The sequence below is a fragment of the Geotrypetes seraphini genome, chromosome 6 (genome assembly GCF_902459505.1).
Source record: "Geotrypetes seraphini chromosome 6, aGeoSer1.1, whole genome shotgun sequence".
In the NCBI taxonomy this organism is placed as follows: Eukaryota; Metazoa; Chordata; class Amphibia; order Gymnophiona; family Dermophiidae; genus Geotrypetes; species Geotrypetes seraphini.
In genome coordinates, this window is record NC_047089.1 from 140,696,736 (window position 1) to 140,715,332 (window position 18,597).

Consider the following 18,597-nt stretch of genomic DNA (forward strand, 5'->3'; position numbering starts at 1 on the left):
AAGAAACTGGGGACCGCGCGCCTCTGTCGGGCGGGAAGGCACTCGCGCGTGCGCGGTGCGGCATGCCAGAACTTTCCAAGTTCTTAGAGTGCAATCACTCTAAAATTGTCCGTACCGGGGCTCCGTCGGTGCCGTCACCCATCAGTCAAGAATATGCTGCCTGCTTGTCCTGGGATAAGAATTGAAATCTGAGCTTTTTGAGTGTTATTTTTGCTTCTTGTGCGGTGGCAGTCCAGAAGCAGAAGCATATTGGTTCTGATATGAATAAAAATGGTTAGCAGAATATTTCAAAGTATGAGGTGTAGATCCTGGCCTGTTTAAGGGTCATTGTCCATCTTTTAGGGGAAGTCTCCATAGAATCACTAACTCTTCCCTTAAACATGGGATTTTGGCTAATGAATTTTGGAGATTGATGTCTATATCAGAGACTCCTTCTCAAAGCTCCTGACATAGGAGATGCTCTAGATTAGTGGTTCCCAACCCTATCCTGGGGGACTCCTAGCCATTCGGGTTTTCAAGATATCCCTAATGAATATGCATAACTCAAATTCTTAAAACCAGCTATTAAATATTTAATAGAAACAAGTATTATCTGAATCAATTCAATTTTAATCTTATCTCCCACAGTTCATTTCATTATTATACTTTTACAACTTACCAATACTTAATTTATTAATAAATATCAGAATAATTTAGTCAGTGAACCTAATCCACATCACTCACACTCCCTTCCCAACTTTCACACACATACTACAGTCATTGTGATTACTTTTATCCAAAACTGGATCTTGGTTAGTTCATGAGTTCATTAGTCCATGATCATCTAGTCAGAGAGGCTTCAAACTGAGAGTTGCACAACAGTCTAGCACATGAAAATCACAGTTTCTTAAACACAATTGGCTGGCCTCTCTGTCCTCAGGATGGTCCTGTTCTTCAATTCATAAAGCATTCAGCTCAACACAAGACTGTGTTTTGCCACCTAGTGTCTTCAGGAGCTGTGTTTGCAAGGCTCACCAACATCACAACTTCACCAGTAAACTAAGCATGACTCGAGCAGGGACACAGGGTTTGGCACAAGCCAGGATCAGCTGACAAGCAGGAAACACACCGTCTACCAGGAAATCAACTGCATGATATAATGGAAGTGACAGGTATGCAAATCTCTCTCATGCATACTCATTAATAATAATAATAACAACTTTATTTTTCTATACCGCCATAGTCAGTCGACTTCTAGGCGATTCACATTGAAAGAAGGCTGGACATTCAGCGAATTACAAATGCATGAGGGGAATGTTACAGAAGAAAAGGGTTGTAGGGGAGGGAAATGTAAGAGGGATTGAAAGGGGGAGGGAAAGTGAGAGGGGTAGGAATTGCCTGAAGATTGCTTCGGTTTTGTAGGGGGGAAAAAGCGTAGTGAGCGTGGATTGGTCTGTTTAGGTGATGAATTTGTCAGAGTGGTTTTGATAGATTTTCGGAATGCATTGTAGGTCTGTCTGGTTTTATTTATGCAGTTTCCCAGCCAGGATTGCTATTGGTTAGCTTGGAACATGAAGGTTCTGTCAAGGTAGGATTTGTATTTGCAGCCAGTAATTTTAGGATAGGCGAAGATGTTTTTGCTTCTGGTTGTTCATGTGGGGTTGTGTAGAGCAAAGTGTGCTTGCAGGTAGGAAGGTGCTAGGCCCCAGATTTGCTTGAAGCAGATGCATGCAAATTTGAACTGTATTTGCGCTTCCATTGGTAGCCAGTGCAGTTTTTTGTAATAAGGGCTAATGTGGTCTTGTTTTCGCAGTCTGATGATTAAGCGAACTGCAGTGTTTTGTACTAATCTCAGTTTTTTTATTGTTTTTTGTGGGATACCCAGGTAGACGATGTTGCAGTAGTCCAGGGTGGATAGAATCAGCGATTGCACCAATAACCTGAAGGATGTAGTGTCAAAGTATTTTTTAATAGTCCTTAGCTTCCATAGAGTATAAAAGCATTTCTTCACTGTTAAGTTTGTGTGGTCAGCCATGGTCAAGTGTGTGTCGAGTGTGACACCCAGAATTTTTATGGTTTTGGAAATCGGATATTCATGGCTTGTTTATTTTTAATGATGTTCTCATTGGGGCTTCTAAGAAGACTTTTGTTTTCTCTGTATTTAGTTTCAGTGTGAAGTTGGTGGTCCAATTTTAGATTTCTCTCATTGCGTTGAAAGGATGTCTATAATTTCAGTTGAGATGTCATTTAAGGGGATTAGGATGGATATGTTGTCTGCATATATATAGTGTTTTAAGTTTAGTTTTTGTAGTCGATGGCCTAAGGATGCTATGTAAATGTTGAATAATGTAGGCGATAGAGGGGAGCCTTGGGGTACTCCTGACGGGTTATTCCATGGGTTGGAGTGATTTCCATTGCTGGCTACTCGGTAGGATCTGTTTGTTAGGAATTCTTGGAACCATTTCTTTACCTTTCATGAGATATCTTGAAAACACGACTGGCTGTGGGTCCCCCAGGACAGGGTTGGGAACCACTTCTCTAGATGACAACTGAAAAGCATCCTAGTCTGCCCTTGCTACATACTCTCTGGTCTGTACAACAGCTTGAATTGTTTGTTGATAATCTGGAAGATGCTGAGACAGAATATATTGCTCAAGTCTGGCAAATTGGCCACTAGTTGTTTGAAATACAAAGATATGTAAAAACTGTAAGTAAGGATTCTGCTCGCCAGCAGAGTCCAAAATGATTCGTAGATTGCGGCTCCTTGTCAATGAATAGTACACCAAGCAGAGAATCTAGTCCATTTCTGGATGTATCACTGCCTAGTGGACGGCTTCCTGGAAGCCTCTAGAATGTCCTGTATAGTGGCAGTTAGGTTGAGAGGGTACCAAGCTGTTAGGTGTAAAGACTGCAGGTTGGGATGAAGCAGAGACCCTTGACTCTGTGTAAGCAGAGAGGGAAATACTGGTAGAAGTAGAGGCTCCCTGGTGCTGAATTGAAGTAGAAGTGAGTACCACGGTTGTCTGGGCCACTGAGGAGGTATCAGAATCATGGTGGCATGCTCCTTCTTGAATTTGACAAGAGTCTTGAGAATCAGAGGGAATGGAAGCAACACATAGAGAAACTGATTGATCCATTCCAGAAGAAAAGCATCTGCCTTGAAGTGATGGGGGAGTATATCCTGGAGCAGAACTGAGGCAGTTTGTTGTTCTGGGGAGAAGCAAAGAGATCTATCTGAGGGGGTCTCCCACTAAGAAAAAATGTGATGTAGAGGTGAGGAATTGAGTGTCCATTTGTGAGGTTGCATAAGACGACTTAATTTGACTGCTAGACAGTTTTTCTCTCCTTGAATATAAATCGCTTTTAGAAAGGTGTTGTGAAGGATTGCTCAATTCCACACCTTTTGAGCTTCCTGGCAGAGAGGGAGAGATCCTGTGCCTCCCTACTTGTTCACATAGTACATGGTGACTTGATTTTATGTCCGAATGAGGACTACTTGATCTTGGAGAAGATGCTGTAAAGCTTTGAGAGAGAGCATTGAAGATCGCTCTGAGTTCCAACAGATTTATGTGACACCGATGATCTGTGCTGGACCAATTGCCTTGAGTAACGGAGACCATCGAGATGAGCCCCCCCAAGCGTAGGTCAAGGAATCTGTTGTGAGGACCTTCTGATGAGGGGGGTGTTTGAAACAGTAAACCTCTGGAGAGATTGGTAAGAGAGCATCCACCAGTGGAGAGACTGTCTTAATGAAGGAGTCACTGTAATGTGCTGAGAGAGTGGGTCTAAAGCCTGCACCCACTGAGATACCAGGGTCTACTGAGGAATTCGTAGGTGAAGTCTGGCAAAAGGAGTCACGTGAAACTATAGAGGCCATGTGACCTAGAAGAACCATCATGTGTCTCGCTGAAAGTGAAGTGAGAGATGACATCTTTCTGACAAAGTTGAATGAGAGCATCCTGACGTTGTTGAGGAAGGAATGCCCTCATGTTGCACAGTAACCAGTACAGCTCTGATGAACTGTAGAGTCTGAGAGGGCTGTAGTTGGGATTTTGGGAAGTTGATTTCGAACCCCAAGCTTTGGAGGAACCAAGTAGTCCGTTGGATTGCTACAATAACCCCTTGAAATGTTAAATCTTTGATGAGCCAATTGCCCAGATACGGCAAAACCTGAAGACCATGGTTGTGCATAGGCTGCTGCTACCACTACTAGGCACTTGGTGAATGACTCTGGGAGATGATGCCAGGATGAAGGGTAGCACTCTGTACTGAAAATGATGATTTGCCACCCGAAATCTGAGGATCTTGCGAGAGGCTGGATGAATGGGAATGTGATGTATAAGACTCTTTGAAATCCAGAGAGCATAACCAATCGTTCTGATCTAGAAGGGGATACAAGGTGCCAGAGACAACATTACAGCATCCAAAATTTTTCTTTGACAAGAAATTTGTTGAGTGCTCTGAGATCAAAATAGGTCGCAGATCACCTGTCTTCTTCGGAGCTAGGAAGTAATGGGAGTAAAACTCCCTGCTCTGCTGTTCCAGGGGAACTTCCTCAATGGCATGGAGGCGAAGCAGAGCTTGAGCTTCCTGAAGAAGAAGGGTGGTCTGGGATAGATTGGAAGGATACTCTCTTGGGGAAGATCTGGAGGAATCTGGATGAAATGAAGAGAGTATCCTTCCCTGATGTAATGAGCTCCCATCAATGGTAATAAAGATGGAGACGGCTCCTATGGGAACAGGAGAAAACAGAGGCAGAACAAATTGAGGTTATGCTCTTTGTGAGATGGTCAAAAAGACTGAGAGGCTTTGGGTGGAGCAGGAGTCTGAGGTATTTGTTGCCGTTGTTGCTGCTGTTGTTTCTTAGTAGGCGGTCTTGAATAAGGAGCTGCCTTCTGAGGAAAATGCCTCTGGTAGGATGGGACAGGTCTATAACCTTTGGCAGTGGAAGGCTTTGGCTTTGGTCTAATGATGGAAGCAAAGGGACTTCTCATGCTCAGATAAGCGCTTGGTAGCTGCCTCAATAGAGTCATCAAACAACTCATTGCCCTTGCATGGGATGTTAGCCAATCGATCTTGCAGATTCAGGTTCATGTCCACGGTACGAAGCCAGGCAAGGTGACTCATGGCCACCGAAAAGGTAGTGACCCTAGAGGACAGTTTAAATGCATCATATGCAGAAGTGAACGAGATGCATGCGAAGTTGACCTAGAATGTTGTGTAGTTGTTGAAAGTCTGGAAGTCGATGTTGGGGAAGATATTTTAAAAATTAGGCATGGTGTTGACCAAATACTTGAGTTTAAGATGTGAAAACCAAAGTTTGTAGTTCAAAACTCGGGTAGTCATAATTGAATTTGATACAGCCAACGACCCAAACTTGTCCATAGTCCATGCCCTCTCTTCCAGGCGGGACAGTGGCATAAACCTTGGCAGGATTAGTTCTTTTTAAAGAAGATTCCACAAGAAGAGGACTGATGGGAATAATTAAGACTTGTCAAATCCCTTACAGTGGACCATCCTTTATGAGATTCCAACTTGCTGGCACAGCAGGAACAGAATAATGGTGTCTCATGATTTCTTTTAAAAGTTTGAGAAAGAATGCCATTCAATGGATAATTTGAGAGACTCCCTAGGAGGATGAAGGCATTCTCAGTTTTTACAGATACTCCTTAGAGTATACTGAGTCAGATTCTAAAGATATGTTAAGATCCTACTCATTTTAAATAGAAACTTGGTAAAGGATACCGGGTCTGAAGAGGTATGACCTCGTTGAGGAGAAGGTGAAGCCTCTCTGGAGTATTGATACCTGATATCTGAATCCATAGGCAAAGATGACCCACTTCTGGAATGTGAAGAGAACCTCACAGGAGAATAACTCGACTGATGAGAGTGGTAAGGTTCCACAACAGATCTCCTCGACGAAGGAGTTTGTGGTCTTGAAAAGCACCTCAATGTCTGGAGAAATGAGACCTGTCTCGAGAAGAAGACCTGGGCCTCGATGGAGAAGTATGTCTCGAATCATGGCCTCGTGATTGAGTCAGATCTAGTATAGAGATGAATGTTGAGGCGTCCTCGCTCTTGTGCCTCGAAAAGGAAAGGTGCAACGCCCTTATGTGAAGTAGGGTAGGGCTGAAGTCGGAAAATGAGGGTTAAGATACCAAAAAGGACTCAGCTCCTTGTAACAAGGTATCTCAAGGCACTCTTAAGGACTACGACTCCTTGTACAGAGTGTGTAGGACTGAGCTCGAGGCACTGCCAAGGACTCGACTCCTTGTAATACTGCTGAGTGCTCAGGGCTGGACTGCAGGAAAGCAGAGCCGAGGGCAGGAGTGAATTGGGCAAGGCATGTATACCAAACTCCTGATGCAGAATAGTTGCCAAAATATTCTGTAAAATCAACACCGAAAACCATTGAATCTGGTACATTTGTGATGTGGCTATAGTCTCCGAGGGAAGACGACCTCGAAGAAGAAAGATGTCTCGATTTTGAGATATATTTCTTGGGAAGCTTTAAAACCACCAGTTCTAAGGGTGGCATGTCAGTAGGAGTTGGCTTAGCTATCTTACCTGAGGGAGACAGTGAGGCTAACGGCTCCTCAGAAGATTTAGCTGATTTCCCCAAAAACGAGGATTTCCCAAACGAGGAAGGTTTGATTAAGGTCAAGGTGAAAGGTGGTAGCCCCGAAGAAGACTTGACTGGATTTGAGGTCGGGGTTGGAATCGGAGTCAGGGCCTTAGATAAAGGCCTATCCATGCCACCAAATATTTTTTCTACCTGAACCCGATGACGTTTAAGGGCTCGAGTTTGAAGTGTAGCACAGCAGGCGCACGACTCCGGACGATGGTCAGGTCCTAAAACACTGTACACACCAGTTGCGTGGGTCAGTGAGGGAGATCGCACGCTGGCAGCGGCTACACTTCTTGAAGCTTGTGACTAGCCGGGACATAAAATGAAAGACAGCCATGTCTGAGGCCGCGTCCGAGGTCACGGGTTAGGCCCCGCCATGACAAGAAGAAAAAAGCAAAACAAACTTTTTTTAAAATTTTTTTTAAAGAAAAATGAAACGCGCAATAAACACAATTACCCTGTAAGGTTAAAAAAACATGAGCCGTGGTGAGAGAAGGCACAAGTAGAACTTAGTCTAGCACAGAGCGTCGAAACGAGGACTTCTCGGCTCCGTGGGAAACTGAGAACTGAGGAGACGTTGAGGAGACACACACCCTACATCGGGCGGGAAGGCACTCGCGCATGCGCGGTGCATCAGGCACAAACTTTCTAAAAGTCTGCTTGCCAGGCTGTCCGCATCAGGACTCCATGGATGACGTCACCCACATGTGAGAATATGCTGCCTGCTTGTCCTGGGATAACTGTTTTTCTTTTTTTTTTTTCATGGGCCAGATATTTTATGTGTATTACACATGCAAAATATCTGGCCAATTAAAAAAATAAGAAAAAAAATAGTCTCCCCCCCTGCCAAACGCTCCCTCCTTTCCCCCTTCCCAAACCCCAAAAAATGGCAGGAGGGATGCCCACTCTCTCCTGCCATCGGCGCTTCCCCCACCATGATCAAAAATATGGCAGGAGGGATGCCGTCTCCCTCCTGCCACCGGACGCAGATGCCCCCTCCCCTCCCTTTAAAAGTTGAGAGCAGGAGGGGTGCTCAGTCCCCCCCTGCTCAAAAGGCCTCCAGCGACGCAACTGGGCCTTAAGCCCCGCCCCGGTGCATCATGTGATGCACGGGGAGGAGCCTAAGGCCCAGATTGGCTGAGGGGCCTGAGGCACCTGAGCCAATCAGGGACTTCCTTAGGGAGTAGTCTAAAGAAGTCCCTGATTGACCATTGCATGCAAAAAAGCTAGTGAATCAATCGCTGTTTTAAAAATCGGCCAATAGTGATTGAGTTGCTATCTTTAGTGAATCTGGGCATTAGTGGCTAAATCTAGCTGCCTTTTGTAAAGCTAGGTAATTAACTTTATCCATTCTGTTTCAGAAAATCTTTGTCATATAGATAACTAGCTCCTATATTAGCTGGCTCAATCCCTTTGAAACCTAAGAAAAATCAGCATTAAGGGATTAGGAAATCAGTGCTGTCACTACCTATATTTTATCACTGGCATTAATATATTCTTCCAGAGTATGTATATGAACAACATAGCTAATTGTTCAATTAGTTTTTTTCACACAACAGGAATTTGTGATTTTAAAAAAATGTCTTTTACCTGAATGAACTACTATTCAGACTTTTGCAGTTCAAGTTCATTTTCTGTGTCAACGACCTCCTGGACAATAGCTTCAGTTCATTTTCCAAGGTTGCAATGGTCTCCTTCATTGCAGTCAGCTTGGATTTGAGTTCTGCACGGTCAAGATCAACCTAGGGAAATCAATTAACTAAGATATCAGAACAGGACATTTCAACTCTGTTCTGATTTACCTCACAACCAGTCTACTTGGATGGTGGATAATCTATCATCTACATCTGCAAAGCTAAGTAAGTGGCATGTGCTGTTCCAACACTTTACCTCAACATTAAGTGGGGTATGTGTGTGGAGGATGTGTGGGAGGTGGGGGTGGGTGGGAGGAATTATCAAGGCATGGTACAGAATCAGGTTTTAACTTATTCTTGACTCCCATGTTGAATAATGCAATAGGCCACATCTGAAAGGGGCTGCCAATTTCATATTAACAACTTCCTGAGGCACCCACCCTCAATCTCACACCCATTTTCTGAAGGGGCTCATCCTAGTCTAGACCCCTAGCTGGAGGATCCTTCCTCTATCAAGAATCTTCCTCCTTCTTCAAAAAGCTCCCCCCCCCCCATCTCTGTGGAGAACCTGGGCAAGAACAAACCCCTGTTGCACCTACTCTCACCGGCGCTGGTTCAAAATGGTGTCAGTGACCCCCAAGCAGTAGTCTCAAGGTACTACATATGACCACTGAGATCTATAAACTGATATATCCTCTAGTGCTGACCAATTCAGGGAAAAAGTTTTCAGTTCGATTTGGGCCTATTGAATCGATTTTTCGGTTTTGATTTGCTTTTCCTGCCCAATCGAGCATTTTTTGGGGGGTTCTAAATGTCCTGGTGGGTTATTTTGTAGCCTTTCCACCCACTCCACCTCCCTTTATTTCTTTCCTCTCAAACCCCAACGCCAGCACTATGGTATAAACAAAAAAGACTTTTCCTTTCTTAGTTAGGTCCTAGCTCTAGCTTGCTGTCTAACACCAGCTCTGGAGGGATACACATTTCAAATCTGACATATTGTAATCACAATATAGAAAATAAAATTAATTTTTCTACCTTCCACTGCCATATCCAACATTTGTTTCTTTCCCACTGTCTACCATCTTTCTCTCTATTTCTCCCTGTCTTGTGCCCTGGGTCAAACCTCTCTATTTTCCTCCCTCCCCTCCATTATGATGTGCAACATTTCTTTCTCTTTCCCCATGCACCATCTCTCCCTGCCCTCTACCCTATGTCCAACATTTCTCCCTTTCTCTTTTCCATGCATGTCTACTTCCTCTCCACCATATGTAGGATTTCTCCTTCTCACCCCTTTCTACCTCTTCTCTCCCTTGCTCTATTCTACCCCAACAATTCTTCCTCTCTCCTCTCTCTCATATACAGCATATTTCTTCTCCTTCCATCCCCCTGAGAAGCAGTTTTCCTTCCCTCCCACCCATTCCCCTGTGTAGCAGCTTTCCATCCCTCCTACCCTCCCATCTTCCTGTGCGGTAGTTTTCCATCCCTCTCTCCTATCCCCCAGTGCAGCAGCACTCCATCAACTCCCACTATGAGACCTGACATACCTCTGAGGTCTTAGCAGCAGGCGCAGGCATTGCTCTGAACAGGCTACTCATGGCCTGTCCCGCTAAAGCTTCCCTCTGCCACATCATCATTGATGTCATCAGAGACACGGCAGAGGGCAGCTGCGAGCAGCCCATTCAGAATGATACTTCTGCTGACCATCCACTTACTGCTGTTTTAGGAGCCTCAGAGGTGATGGTAATAATTGTATTAATGCAGAATATAAGGAGGGGGGCATAACTAATATATATTAGATACACTTTTAGTTAGGGAACTTAGCTTCAAACAGCAATGAAACTTCACAATCATGCTGTTTGAAGCTAAGTTCCACACTTATAATGTTCAAAAGAATATTTATGATATTTATAATATTTATTGTTTAAACACAATAAGATTTTGCATTAAGTTGGTGAGTGGTGATTGACCAGTGATTGATAAATTAATCCCCCGAATAGATAACAGTTGAGGCTGCCCTATAGTGAGTTTGGGGAATTAATTTCTGAGATCTCACCACAAAATGAGTTTTATATTTTGAATGAAAGCTCAGCCTCTACCATTCTTTCAGTATTGATTAATGAATTATTTATGATCTTTGGCAATAATTATTTTACCCCACATTTTTGCTGTTTATCATTTTATGATTTTTCAGTGGGAGGTTTTGGCTTTTTTGATTTTGTAAGGAACCAGATGGAGCCATAAACATAACAGGCCCTGGAAATAAGCTAAAAGTCACACTGACATATTTGTTCACTTGATGAGTTAGGGGAAATCATATGACTATAACCATGTGGTTGCAGGAAATATATTGTTTAGCAAATGGATTTCCTGGTAAACATATTTTCTTTCTTCCAGGAGTTGTTTTAGACGGTTTTAAGAGAGAAAACCACATCTGTTTATAAGAACATAGTTTTCTTCCACTTAAATAGTTAGGGCAAATATTGATGAGTTAGCATGTGATGAGTTAAGTCACTGTTGCTAAGGAAATTATAGCAAAGTAGAATTAAGAAACCATGTGACTTCAATCTGTAAATGGATTGTGATTGGAAGATGTACCATGTATGTTTAATAATGAATTAATTTAATGATGTCAATAAAATGGCCAGTCACCTGTAATGGGGAAGCCTTTCTGACGTCCCACTATTTTGGTGAATGCAGAAACGCTTCTCAAAGCTTTGACTATCTGGCTACACTTGTGTGAGAGATTTCTTTCCTGAACTCCCCAGAAATAGAATTAAGAATCGAGGAACATATGGAAGTATTAGAAGGCAGGTAGATAGCCTGAGTAGATGGTTATTTCAACCAAACAGAAGTATGTCAGGTCTCACGGGGTGGGGGGTGGGGGGGGTGTTGGTTGCTGTAATCGTGAGTCCAATTTTCTCAGACAACAAATCGATTCACCGAAGTGAATCAGGCAGCACTAATATCCACCACCTCCCCAACCATCCAAATCTGAAAATTTATCATTATGTCTCTTTCTTACAGTGTGGAATCTGGACACTAATATTATCTGAGATAGTAATCCTCATTTTGTCACAATCTGATAATCATTTAAATCAAAGGAAAGCATACCCTTATATTATTTTTTCATAGAAACTACAAAACATTATTTTGCTACTGTCCTAGAAGGCATTTTAGTACTCAAAACAAGTTTTTTAAATTGTTTTTCTATAAGAGTTTAACATATTTTTAACATACAGTTTCCCTTACATTTTGAACGGACAACTGTAGTTCCTCTATTGTCTGTTCAAGGTGAGCTCTCTCATTAATGGCTGTCTCCTGGAAATCTGTTTTGATTAAAAGTGAACAAAAAATACATCAACTATTCAATTTTACTGACACAGATCTTTGACTTTTAATTGAAAATATAGAGATTATGACCTTTAACCTTTCTCTCAGGCTATCTCTTCTGTGGTCATCCTCCTTAAGTCTGAAATAGCTCCATCCTTTTCTAATTCCACACGTACTGGGAACAGCTAGTGTGCTGTCATACCAGCTTTAGGAGATACTGGAAACATTTCATAAGCTCACGTCGAAGACAAGCAATTTCTTCTTGGGCCTGTGATTATTAAATATAGCAAGATTGTATTAACATTAGTAAAAAGAAGAAAATTCATAATTGTTTTAATGCTTCTTTTTTTTTATCAGAGATTGGCAAGGTGGAACCATCCCACAAAGACAGATTTTTTCAGACTGTGCATCCAAGGAATATACGGAGGGTTCTTCAAAAACTTTTCTGTACTTTCATATTTTCATGGGAAATGGTTGGGGTGGAAGAAGTGGTAAGAGGGCGTGTCATAGAATTTCATTTGAATAGTCAGGAAAGCTGGCTCACCTTGCAGATAGTGATGTAAATTTGCTTTTGAGATATTTAGGGGGACCTTTTAATAAGGTGCACTAACCGATTTAGCAATGTGTTAAAATGTTAAGGCATCCATTATATCCTATGGGCATCTTAGCATTTAGGGTGTGCTAATCTTTAGTGTGTGCTTAATTGGTTAGCGTACCTTAATAAAAGGACCCCTTAATAAATAGTGTAAAAAAAAATAAAAGTGCAGATAGGTTTTGAAGATCCCTCAATACCTAGAAGGATTTATGTTATGTATTGTTTGAAAAAGTGTTTGCTTTCCTTTGGACCCTTTGAAAAATACAGTGGAGGTTAATTTGGGTAGATTCTCCAAAGTGGAAATTGACCTTCACTCAGTGGCTAGACATTATGCAGTACATTTCAGAGCACATGCACTTGTAAGTACAGGAAAGAATGGATTGGGGCAGGAGCAGCAGCATACAAAAAGGTATGCACAGGTATTTTCTTACTGATTGGCCAGTTAGCTTTTCTTCCCTTAGGCTTGCATCTCATTAGTAGTGAAATCTAAAGAGTGGGGATGGAACTGTACACAACAACCGTGGATATATTAGTAAAATCAAGGCTCAGTGTCAAAAGATGCTTCCAAAAACACTTTATGGATGTACATTTGCTTGACCTGAAATGGGAATATGTATGTCTAATAGTAGTAGTAGTAGAAAAAAAATACATAATACACAGAATTGATTGTTTTGCAACATTAAACACAATATCATATATGTGAAAGTAAAAACAATTAAAAAAAACCCATTAACCAATATATAAGGGCTCCTGTTATTAAAGGTGCTAGAGGTTTTTAGCTTGGGCCAGTAAGGTAAATTCTCCGAAGCTTCATAAAATTCCTATGAGCAGTCAGAGTATTTCCATTGCTGGCCCATGCTAAAAACCTCTAGCACTGTTTAGTAAAACCCAGCGTAAATGTTACAATAAACTTTTCTTAGAAAAACCCGTCATAAGCCATTTTGAAAAGACCATTGTTTAGAACCACATCAAGACAATAAAATAAAAATCAATTAAAATTAGTTATTAGTTATATATATATTATATATAAATTTATTCACAAAACACACACACACACTAAACTGTGAAGCGAAAAAAGCCACCAACAAAATGTTTTTTGTTGTATCTTCCATAGAACTCGGCCGATTCTTATGAAATTCAGTGCATTGTGTCCCTCAATGAAGTTGATGTAAAATGTAAATATTTACCACTGTACCACAACACTTCCTTGTAAAAATGAATTGTTGCTATGGGATATGTGCAGAATCAGATGATGGTTTATAAATAGTCTCTGTATCAAAATGGTTTTCACTGTAGAAGACCAAAGTCTGATACTTGGTACTGCTAAAAGATATACAGCAGTCGACGATTGTTGAAAAAGTTTCCCACAGAAAGGTTGTAACAAAAACAGCCTTGATGTGTTGCTATACAAGATCTGAGCAATGGACACTGTGGATCATAAGCTAGGCAGCGGATGACTGTGGCTCAATTCGCACTACAAGAACACATTGACGTTGTATTGTATTGTACTGAGCCAGAGGATGCATCGCAAAACACACCAACAACTCACCAAATAACAAGAGAAGCAGGAATAAGCTAGACAACTGTAGTTAGGATAATTCATGATGATCTGAAATTAATGTCTATAAAAAGCGTTGTGCCCAAGAGTTAACTTTACACAGCAAAAAAAACACACCTGAAACGGTGCAAGCAGCTTTTGACCAAGTACCCGGAGCACAGTGTTAGCTTCCATTAGACATGGGAGCTGAGGCAAGGTCAAAGGGCAACATGTGGTACTAGAATTGATGTGTTCCCACCCCCATATTTGAGATATTTCATGTGGCTTGGAAGCATCGGGATATGTGTAGTAAGCATCATTTAAGTCAGTGGTCTCAAACCTGCGGCCCAGGGGCCACATGTGGCCCGCCGGGTACTATTTTGAGTCCCTCGGTATGTTTATCACAATCACAAAAGTAAAATAAAACAGTTTCTTGATCATAATGTTTCTTTAGCTAATAAATTATAATATTATTATTAAGACTTAGCCAAAAGGAAAAGATTTATAGCACTATAACTATAACATCTTTTTTTCTGCGGCCCTCCAAGTATCTACAAATCCAAAATGTGGCCCTGCAAAGGGTTTGAGTTTGAGACCACTGATTTAAGTCCACAGAGCATAGGCAATCTTGTTCCTGAATCACTGTGAGAAGGGAGCCCAAGAAAATTATCCTGAACTTTTCTTTGACCAGATATTTATTCAAGGACCTTAAATATAAGGTGGGATGCATTCCCTCTGTCTTTTTTGGAATAAGGAAGTTCTTGGAATAGAATCCCAGTCTTTTTACCCCTGGTGGAACAGGCTCAACTGTGTTGGTCTTTAGAAGCGTGGAGAATTCCTGCTAAAAGTACTTCCTTGTTGCGAGAGCTGTATGAAATGGATCATGAAGGGCAATTTGGAGGTTTTTCGTGCCAATTGAGAACGTAACCTTTGTGGACTATTTGTAGAACTCTCTGGTCAAAAGTTACAAGCCAAGTTTCATTGAAAAAAACTCAGCCCGTTCCCTACCAGTAGACTGTCCAGAATGGTTATTTCGACGGCAGCTATGCTCTGCTGGAGCCAGCCAGAATTCATTCCCTGTTTTGAGTGGGGAGCCAGCTGGTTTTCTGCACACACTGTTGACAAATGAAAGAGCATGCTGAGCTGAAACTGATGTGAGGGGTAGGAAGGAGTATACCTATGCCTATGAGACTAGTAAGTAACTTGCCCAAAAACCTCCTAGATGAAGAGGGTATAAAAAGGTGCTCACTGGGAAAGTGTTGATGGTATCAGTATGTTTCTGATAAGATCTGAAAACTCCATCAACTTCTCTCCAAAAAGGTTAATTTTAACAGTATGTGGCATCCACCAATCTCTGCCATGAGAATCTGCAACCACGCTATACTCTGACTGAGATCCTGGATGTCACATCAAAAGTATCATATTCAAACCCCATTAGCTAGAAACTTTCTACAAGCCTTCTGCTTCCTGGTCAACCAGCAAAGGATTCTGCCTGCTTCAATGGGGAGTATGCACCTGCCAAATCTAGCATACTGTCCACTAAGGACTGAAAGTATACAGTATGCTTGTGTACAGCTTGTATGATTGAATTCAGGAGATGAGCATAAAGGCCTGATATAATCTCTTGCTCAAATAAATCCAGAGTTCTAGATTCATTGCCTGAGCACTGAACCATAGTCTCTAGAACATTTCGTATGTTAGAGCATGGATTCCACCAGAGATAGGTCTTGTTAGACAAATCGATCAATTTCTTTGACTGAGTAACCAGAAATTGGATAGAGGATGTGCGATAGATGTGATGTATTTAGATTTTAGCAAAGCCTTTGACACTCTGTTCCACAAAGATGTCTAATAAATAAACTGAGTGCCCTTGGGATGGGTCCCAAAGTGACGGCTGGTGTCAAGATACTGGTTGAGGGAAGGGCAACAGAGGGTAGTTGATCAATGGAGATAGCTCTAAGGGAAAGGGATATTACCAGGTGGTGTGCTTCAAGGTTTTTGTTCTGGTAACTGTTTTTTTTAACATTTTTATAAATGATATTGCTGAAGGGTTGTTGGGTAAGATGATACCAAAATCTGAAATACAGTAGACACACCAGATGGTATAAATAACATGAAAGAAAGACCTAGCGAAGCTTGAAGAATGGTCTGAAATTTGGAAGCTAAAATTTAATGCTAAGAAATGCAAGGTCATGCATTTGGGGCTGCAAAAACCTGAGGGAACGGTACAGTTTAGGGGGTGAAGAACTTCTGATGCATGACAGAAGAGCGGGACTTGGGTGTGATTGCATGTGATGATCTTAAGGTGGCCATACAGGTTGAAAAGGTGACGGCAAAAGCTAGGATGCTAGGTTGCATAGGGAGAGATATGGCCAGTAGGAAAAAGGAGGTAATTGATGCCCCCTATATAAGGACTTGGTGAGATCTCGTTTAAAATATTGTGTACAATTCTGGAGGCCACATCTCAAAAAGATATAACAAGTATGGAGTTGGTCCAGAGGAAGGCTACTAAAATGGTATCTAGTCTTCATCATAAGGCATATGGGGGGACAGACTTAAAGATCTCAATCTGTATACTTTGGAGGAAAGGTGGGAGAGGGGAGATAAGATAGAGACATTTAAATACCTAGCGATTAAGTAAAATGTGCATGAATCAAGTCTCTTTCATTTGAAAGGAAACTGCAATGAGAGGGGCATAGGATGAAGTTAAGAGGTGATAGGCTCCGGAGTAATCTAAAGAAAATACTTTTTTTTATAGAAAGGGTGGTAGATGTATGAACAGTCTCCCAAAAGAGGTGAGTGGAGAGACAGATACTGTGTCGGAATTCAAAAGTGCCTGGGATAGGCACGTGGGATCTCTTGGAGAGAGAAAGAGATAATGGTTACAGAGGATGGCAGACTAGAATGGCCAATTAGCCTTTATCTGCCATCATGTTTCTATCAAAAAATGATGAAGCAGTTGGGCTTATCACATCCTGGTGTGCTCTGGATCATCGGTACATGGTGTCAGTTTTTTGGAGAATACCAGGACAGACAGAAAGGATTCCCAATTCTTTACCTGAATGTCTGTGTAAGGATTAGCCCCCAAAATGTAAGGTTTTGGGAGGAGTAATGTTGAAGCAATAAGCCCCAATAATATACTGTGGTGGCCTTATAATCAGCCAGGGCCCCGGATTTAATACCCTCGTAGAAGATTCTCATTAGGAAGTAAAATCAAATGACAAGTCACAGCCAGAAGTGATTGCATAAAGAATATATATATTGTGCAGAAATAGGCTTCAAAAAGATACATCAAGAATATTCTGGGTTACAAATGTACAGAAAGAAATAGAAATAAGCTTTACAAACACAGAGACTGCTTCTGTGCTCTTGTGAATGAGAGAGAAAAGACAGTTTGCCTGCATTACAGAGTCCAGAGGAAAGAAAGAGAGAGAGAAGGGAGGGGGTGATAGTCCAGTCTTCAAAGAGAGACAGCGGGGTGTTGCAGAGAGGAGGCTTTTATAGGTAGAAACTAATGTATTTCCCAGTATCTTTCTGTTTATAACTTATAAACTGTTTGAAACAATGGTTAGTTTAATTGATAAGGAAGGTGTAACATTTACAGGAATGGTAGATGGGATTAGCCTCTGGCTTCTTTGTCCCATTTAAGTAGCTTATCTTCTTGATAAACAATCCAGTCTGGCTGGATGCTTAATGTATGTGAATTCTGTGCAGGAGTATTTAGGATCTATCTGCATCAATATTCCAGAGTCAGATTGATATAATGTCCTATAGGCTTCTGCTGACATTGGTTAGGCCAACAAAAATGCTGACTGCTAGCAATGCTAGGCTGACAGTCTGATGATCCTGTGAAGAGCGACAGCCACAGCCTCTCTAGGAGGAGAATCATAGGCCAGGACCTCAAACATCTCAGACCCATTTCCAAATGAGACTGAGATGGCAACCACCATCTCACTGACAAATTGTGGAAAGGAAAAGACTCTTAAGTGGAGATTCCATCTTTTCTTAGATAAAAAACGGGTTTTCATGGAATTCCATATGACTTCCTCCAAGAAGTAATGTGGATCTTCAGACTCCCACAAACGGTTCGAACCGGTTTCAGCCAAAACATCTTCATGAGAAGGCTGATACCTGGCCTGTCTCGGTTGTAAGGAACTGTCCCTGTGCCAGAACAGTGCCAAGAAGGTTCCTTTCTTGACTCTGGCAAAGATTCTTCCACCGATGTGAGAGAGTACCTACATGAGATGGTGACAACACTGACATCACAGCAAGTGCCAATGCCAAAGCCTGTGGATAGGCTGAGTAGACGCTATGGCTGGTGCAAGCAACCCTTAATGCCCATGTAGTCTGTATGACCAACAGCCCTGCCAAGTGCTCATGAAGCATGGCCCGTATCTGCTCATTGAGGTCAAACCATTGGTAAGGCTGGGTGCCAGGATGGAAACAGCTTACAGTTATCAGTTGTCAACGTCACACTGGATCTCTGCTGCAGGAGACCTGTGTGAAGGCACCTCTTAAATGGAAGAGGAGCAGTCCCTTACTGGTGCCAATGTTTCTCAGGTACCACCTCTCAGTCTCCCAGAGCTCCCAGCACCATGCATTAGGGGAGACCAAGGATTGTTCATCTTGACCTTGCCCAATGACAGCATCAATGTCTTTCTGTTTCAATGAGGACAATATCGACTTCCCACGTTTCCTCGGTGTTGGGTTCCAATGCTGATCAGTTCCGATGGCCCTGCTCAATATCTAGCATTGAGGCAGATGGACGGTGACTCCCACTGCTGGTTATACAGGCCTCTGCTCCATGCATCCTGATGCCAGTGCAGGGTCAATGTCAATGTAAAATCAGACATCAATACTGATAGAGATATCAACAGTTCAGACCTGGTTCCAA

General features: G+C 42.0%; 1 protein-coding gene across 1 annotated transcript in view; it reads right to left on the bottom strand.

Annotated features, from left to right (window-relative positions):
* Positions 1–18,597, bottom strand: part of TSGA10 (testis specific 10) — a 418,936-nt gene that overhangs the window by 268,054 nt on the left and 132,285 nt on the right. The window contains 5 exon segments of the mRNA XM_033947421.1: positions 8,198–8,349; positions 11,491–11,567; positions 11,634–11,690; positions 11,693–11,792; positions 11,795–11,839. Of these exon segments, the coding sequence (XP_033803312.1) occupies positions 8,198–8,349; positions 11,491–11,567; positions 11,634–11,690; positions 11,693–11,792; positions 11,795–11,839 (431 nt within the window).